A 6747-nucleotide genomic window follows, 5' to 3' on the forward strand; every position below is an offset into this window, starting at 1 on the left:
TCTTTCCCAGGTGAGTCCAGTACCTGCCCTCCCCAACCAGTAATCCCCCCTCCCCCACAAGACAGACTTCCCCAGACAGGGCTTTAGTGCTACCTCTTTATTGACAAAAGAATCAGCTACATCATCACCCACCAGTGCGCCCAGTAGAGACACCAGTCTTTCTGGGAATGTTCCTATGTCCCCAGCATGGACACTGCTCTGTACTGGAATTCCCCAGTTGCAACCCAGTGGCCCCAGTACAGGCACTGGTCTATACTGGAAATTCCCCAAGTCCCCAGTATGGACACTGATCTGTATTGAATACTCTCAATTCCCCTCAGGGAGTCCAGGACAGACCCATCTGTACTGGAACCCCACCTCCCCAATGAGCCCAGTACAAGCACTTGTCTGTTTTGGAATGCTTCCATGCCCCTAGTACGGACACTGGTTTGTACTAAAATGACCCCAGTTCCCCCCCAGTGAGTCCAGGACAGGCACTAGTCTGTACTAGAACCCTCCCAATTCCACCCCAGTGGACCCAGTACAGGCACTGGTTCATACTGTGGGCCTCCAACAGAGAGAAGGAAGGGGGGACACTGACTACCTCAAGCCCTGGCTGTGGCTGAATTTGGGGTGGGGCAAGCTCAGGGAGCAGCCACACAGGCCATCTCATCCGCCAGCTCATCCTCAGCTGGGGGCCGTGGAGGCTCATCATCACTGTACAGGGCACTGCCAGGGGCCTCAGGGCCAAAGGGCCCCCCTGGGGCCAGGCGCTGGCCCAGCAGGTCACAGGCAGCGCTCTCCATCTCAGCTGGTGTGAGCTGGCAGGCATCTGCAATCTCCCGCTTGGCCACGGCCACAAACTTGGGGTCCCGGGCATAGAGCCCCAGTCCCTCTGAGATCAGCACCTGAGGGGGGGGCAGAGAAATTAGGGGTCGAGAGCCTCCCACAGACTCCTCAGCCCACCCAAGTCCCCATATACCCCCAGCCCTCGTATACCCCCTATACACCCTACTTTGACCCCCCAGATCCAGCCAGATACAGGGGAGAAGAGTGAAATCAGGAACTGAGGGGCACAGCCACCTCAGCCCTGCAACAGCTTCGCATATACCTCCCAGCCCCCCATATACTTTCAGCTTCAACCCTTGCCAGATTCATATTCCCTGCCCCCACCCCCTATGCATCTCCCCTGCCCCTCCCAGAGCAGAGAGGGAACCCAAGCATCCAGGTTTCCAGCTATTCCTCCCTCTGCTGTGGCATGGAACCCAGATGTCCTGACTTCTAAAGTCCCCTGACTTCTAAAGTCCCCCAGGGACCTGTGTGTCCCCCCACCCCAACTCTTCCACCAAGGGCCAAGCCCTGCCCCAACCCCACACACCTAATCAGAGCCAGATTGGGTCTATGCATCCCATCAGTACCCCCACTTATCCCAGCTTGCCCCCAACTCAAACCCTGAACTCTGCCCTGGCCCCCCCATTTAAGATCAGGCCCCATCCCCTGTCCCAGCTTCAAACCCTACCCACAAGATCAGGCCCAGCCCCTTGCCCTGGCCCTATCCCCCAGGATTTGGGCCTCCCTCCAATCCCAGCCCCATCCCCAGGTTTAGACCATGCCCCTGGCCCCACCCTCCAGGACAAGGCTACATCCCCTTTCCTAGCCCCGGCACCTGGATCAGGACCCCCATCCAATCCCAGCTCCACCCTCAAGGTTAGGCCACGCCCTGCCATAGCCCCATCCCCAGAAACAGGCAACACTCCTGCCCTAGCTTCACCCCACAGGGCTAGGCTTCATCCTGCTGTAGCCCCACCCCCCAGAACAAGGCCCTACCCCCAATCCCCCAATATACTGAGAGTATAGGCTGCTGCTCTATACTCACAGCCTCCACCAGGCTGTCAGCACTGTCACGGGCAGCCCCATAGCCTTCCTCCACCAGCAGCAGTGGGGCGTAGAGCAGGCAACCGCGGGCAGGGGGAAGGGGGGCTGCCCATGAATGCAGCCATCCCCCCCCAGGCGGCCCCCCCCACGGCCCTCCATAGCCCTGCAGAGAAGGGTGGCATGATAAGCTGTTACACGGACATGTGCGAGGCACCCCGGGCTGGTCCCATCCCCCCCTAGCACAAGGGCCCACCCCTTTGCATGAATGTGTGGAGCTGCCACCTCATAGCATCTCGCACAGCAGGTGTGGCTGGATGTCCTCGCACCAGGCCTCCTGCCTCTCACAGACCTGCCACACACGATTCCTTCCCCCCTGTACCTGTGTGAGGGGCTGGTAAGAAGGTGGGGCCTGGTGGTACGTGCCCGGAATTGGCAGGTCCTCACAGCTCTCCTGGCGCCGCAAGCACTGGATAGCGAAGGCAGGCTTCTGGCCTGGGGAAGAGTGGCCCCATCCCCTGGCTCAGGCCCTGCCGGCAACCAGCCCTGGGTCTGCCCTCACCTGACCCGCCCCCTGGGTAGCTCCCTGGCCCCACCCTCTTCCTGACCCCCCAGCCCTCCCCACCCAGCAATGTAGCCCCATCCATTGAGCCTCTGGTCTACTCAGGCCCCACCCACCCCTCACCCTTTTAGCTCTTAGCCATGCCCCACCAGCCGCACCTCTCTCACACAGCCTTGCCTGTCCCCTCCTCCCCCAGACCCTGCCCCTCTCCCTGAGACCCCACCTCCTCCTTCACCTGCTGGGGTGGGAGGCAGGAGCCGTCGGCGCTTGCCCATTTGCTGAGGGGGCAGGGAACACCCAGAGGGTGGGACCCAGCGTCGTTGGCGGAGAGGAGGGTCCTCCAGGCAGGACTGACTGCAGACAGATATAGGGACATTGGGGTATCAGCCACTACCCCAAAATGCTTTGTACCCAGGTTATTGTCTAGCCCCCACCATGCCCCTTCCAAGAGTCAAGATGTGAACCCAGGTATGGGGTGGGGAGGGGGGTGCAAGGGAGGACAGAAAGCCACTTCCTGTCCTAAACAGGATGCAGGGGGGTGTTCTAGGCAGCTGCCCCCTCCCAAGAGCTGAGCACACCAAAGTCTTCCTCATGGGATGTTAGACTCAGCCATTCCCCAGCTGCCCCACCCCAGAGGTGGGTGCATCTGGAGCCTCACTGGTTCCAGGAGGTCTGGCTCTCGGAGTCCTCATCCCGGCTGTAGAAGCCCTGCTCCTCTGCTGTCTCCTCACTGTACTCCTTCAGGGTGGGGGGCTTCTCCGGTATAGTGGGGGTCTTGCAGCTTCCCTCAGAGTTCTGCCTGGATGGATGCATGGATGTCAGGGAACCCAGGCATCTGGGCTCCTGGTCCACCCCCCACCCTGCTCTAACCACTGAGAACCTCTTCCACTCCCACAGAATCCAGGCTCTCAGCACCTGACTCTGCTCTAACCCACATGACCCCATTCTGCTCCTAAAGCTGGGACTGAACCCAGATGGGGTGAGGAGGGGTGTGGGGGGCCCTCCCTGCTCCAACCCCACTCCCCTCCCAGAATGTGTCCAGGTCCCCAGCTCCTGCCCCTTCCACAACCAAGACAGAACCAGATGTCTGGCCTGCCCTGCTCTAACCCACAAAGCCCTACTCCTAGAGAACCCAGGAATCTGGGCTTCCAACCCCCCTGCTTTAGCTTCCCCAAGCCCCCTCCCCTCCCAGAGAACCCTGCTGTCCAGATTCCCAGCCCCCGTGCTCTAACCCACCAGTCTGCGACCTCACAAGAACCCAGGCATCTGTGCCCCCTGTTCTAAACCAACCAGGACCCCACCTAGAGACCCCAGACATCCAAGCTTGTCTGCTCCAAACCCACCATCCCCCTTCCACCTCCTTCAAGACCCATCCACGTTCCCAGAAAACCCAAGCACCCGGGCTCCTAGCTCTGCCCCACTCAGTCTGGGGTGAACCGTAGTGTCTGTGCAGTACCTGCTGGCCCGGCGCCAGTGCAACCTGCTGGAAGGTGGCTGGGCCATGTCCTCGGCCCTGGTCTCCCCGCCCTCATCACAGGTCCCAGGTAGGGGCGGGGCTAGGCTGGCACAGGAAGGGGCCCACAAGCCCCCCAGACCCCCAGGGGATGGGACTTCCACCAGGGGGGCAGCTTGGAGGGGTCCCTTGTATGGGCCCTCAGGGTCCTGCAAGGCAAGGGGGGACATTAGGTAGCAAGCAGAGGGGTGGGGCTAGCAGCAGGCCCAGGCTCCAGGGGCAGGGCCCTTAGGGTTATCGTGGGGACAGAGGTTAATTTGAGTCTGGGGGCGTGGTTTGGTTTAGGGAGGTGGGATTTCTGGGGGTGGGGCCTATAGGGGGCAGGCCCTGGCCGAGAGAAGCAGAGCCTGTGTCTGGGGGCAGCACCTGGCTCAGAGGTGGAGCTTGCCTAGCATTGGGGCATGGCTGAGGGAGCTGGGGCTTGTGTCTGGAGGCAGGACCTGGCTCAGGGAGGTGTGGCCTGGGGGCACTGACTATCCCAGGGAAGTGGTCTTCCACCTGGGGGTGTGGCCCAGTTCAGATAGGCAGAGACTGGCTGGAGGGGTGGGTCTCACCTCATAGGGCCCATTCTCGTCACTGGCCCCCTGCTCGTCCAGGTCTGACAGCGCCCGTCGCATCTCAGGGGCCAGGTCCTGCAGTGTCCGCAGCCCAGCCTAGGAGTGGGGGGCAGGGCAGAGAATGCGGGAAGGCTGAGGAACTCCACAGGACCCCCCACACCCCTCCTCACTCAGCCCAGTCAGGGACTCCACAGAATGCCACACATGCCCCCCAGCTCAGCCCAGTGAGAGACTCCATCCCCGCAAGATAGGACCCCGAAGTGCAGACCCTCTGCTCCATGTAGGGGGTACCAGAGTCCCCTGTGGGGGAGGGAGTGCATGTGGGAATCAAGGGTATGTGGCTGCTTGGGGAGGCTGGGGGGCAGCTGTGTGGGCATCCCCAAGCGGGGGTTCTGGGTGTGGTGGTGCTTTCCTCTCCCCAGCAGGGAGCTGGAGGCAGCCTGGGAGGCTGCAACTGGGGGTGGGGGTTCCCTACATGGAGGTCCTGGGGGCATTTGGGGAGGGTTGCTTTAGGAGGAGATCCTGGGCATTCCCCAAGGTCGGTTCCCTACCTGGAAGAGCTGGGAGGCAGCCACAAGAGGGGACATGGCTGGGGAAAGGGTCTAGAGGTCTTCAAATTGGGATTCTTTTCTTGGAGGAGTTGGGGGTATCTCTGAGGGAGGGTGGCTCTGGGGGGATCCCCTCCTTTAGAGTGCTGGAGTAGTCCTGGGGGTGGTTCTGGGTGTCTCTAAATGGGAGATTGGTTCCCCATCTGGAGAGGCAGCCTGCGGGGGTTGACTGTGGAGGAGATGCCCCAAGGGGGGTTTCCTACCTACAGCTGCAGGGAGCAGTCCTCTGGGGTGTGGCTGTGGGGGGTCCCCAAGTGTGATTCCCTACCTAGAGTTGCTGGAGTCTTCCATGGGAGGGGAAGGCTCTGGGGCTCCCCAAAAGGGGGTTCCCAATTTGGAGGCGCTAGGGGCATCCCCAGAGCGGGCATGGCTGTGGCAGGGTACTGGGGCTCCCCACAGGAAGTTGCCTGGAGGTGTAGGGGACACCCTAGGGCATGGCTTTGGAGGCGGATCACTGGCAGGTTCCTACCTGAAGGGCACTGGAACAGCTGGGGGCAGCCTCGGAGCCCAGCAGCCCCTTCTCCTTGCGCTTCCGGAATTTGCGGAAATAGTCCTGAATCAGGAACGTGGCATAGAACTTCCCCACGGTGACCTCCTCCTCTGGGCAGGGTGAGGGGGAAAGGTGGGGTCAGGACACCTGGGTTTCCCCCAGCCTGGGAGGGGTCAGAGCAGGGTAAGGCTGGGAGCCCAGACACCTGGGTTCACTGGGAGGGGAGTGGGGTTGGGTGATGAGACCAGGGAGGGCTGGGACCCTGGACACCTGGGTTCTTTTGGAGGGGAGTGGAGCTGGTAGGTTAAAGCAAGTGAGGCTGGGAGCCCAGACACTTTGGTTTTCTGGGTGAGAGGTGGGGTCCTCACCCTCTGGAGGGGGTATGACCTCGTCCAGGAGCTTAGGCTTGGTTCTCTTCCAGATCTTCTTGATGACAGCACGAAGCTCCTTGTTGGCCACCTCCAGGTTCCCTATGGTGGGGAGAGCAGGGGAAACATCAGCCGGGGGTCCTGTCTGTCCCTCAGGTGATTTCTGGGAACCACCACTCCCATGATCCACCAGGACTCCCCCTCTGTGCCCCCACCTTCAGTCTTGATCTTGAGCGAGGTCCGGACGAGGGCGAAGAGGGTGGCATTGAAGGTGACAGTGCCATCGGCATTGAGAGGCATGTTCATGGCCACCAGGCGCTGCAAGAGAGAACTCAGCCCCATTTCCCACCAGCTCAGAGAATCCAGACATCGGCTCCCAACAACCCGTTCCAACCCACTAGACCCCATTCCCCTCCCAGCGAACCTATGTGTCTGGGTTCCAAGCCCCCCTGCTCTAACCCCCAAGACTGAGCTCAGAGAAAACCAAGGCATCCATGAGAGAACTGAGAGAGAGCCCAGACTCCCACCCCCCACCATGCTCTAACCCCGCTAGCCCCCACCTTCCCAGAGCTGGGGAAGGAACCCAAGCATCCAGGCTCTCAGGATCCCCTTGCTCTCACCCACCAGCCCCTGCTCCCCTCCCAGAAAACTCAGACATCCAGAGGACCCAGGCGTCCAGACCTTGCAGGCCACACGGTGGGGGCAGAGTTTGCCAAAGCCAAGTGGGGGCTGGATGCGGCGCAGCAGGGTCACCACGTCCAGGTGTTTGATGCGGCCCCCGGGCATGCAGATTGGGGG

At 61.3% G+C, this 6747-nt stretch overlaps 1 protein-coding gene across 1 annotated transcript in view; it reads right to left on the minus strand.

Moving 5' to 3' along the window:
* Positions 1 to 40: 40 nt before the first annotated feature.
* CACNA1F (calcium voltage-gated channel subunit alpha1 F) overlaps positions 41 to 6747 on the minus strand; it is a 37271-nt gene continuing 30564 nt past the window's right edge. The window contains 10 exon segments of the mRNA XM_025213737.1: positions 41 to 887; positions 2234 to 2346; positions 2649 to 2767; positions 3072 to 3212; positions 3870 to 4075; positions 4481 to 4579; positions 5561 to 5691; positions 5950 to 6051; positions 6165 to 6267; positions 6631 to 6728. Coding sequence (XP_025069522.1) covers positions 624 to 887; positions 2234 to 2346; positions 2649 to 2767; positions 3072 to 3212; positions 3870 to 4075; positions 4481 to 4579; positions 5561 to 5691; positions 5950 to 6051; positions 6165 to 6267; positions 6631 to 6728 — 1376 coding nt within the window. The 3' untranslated portion in view covers positions 41 to 623.

The sequence above is a fragment of the Alligator sinensis genome, unplaced genomic scaffold (assembly GCF_000455745.1).
Source record: "Alligator sinensis unplaced genomic scaffold, ASM45574v1 scaffold137_1, whole genome shotgun sequence".
In the NCBI taxonomy this organism is placed as follows: Eukaryota; Metazoa; Chordata; order Crocodylia; family Alligatoridae; genus Alligator; species Alligator sinensis.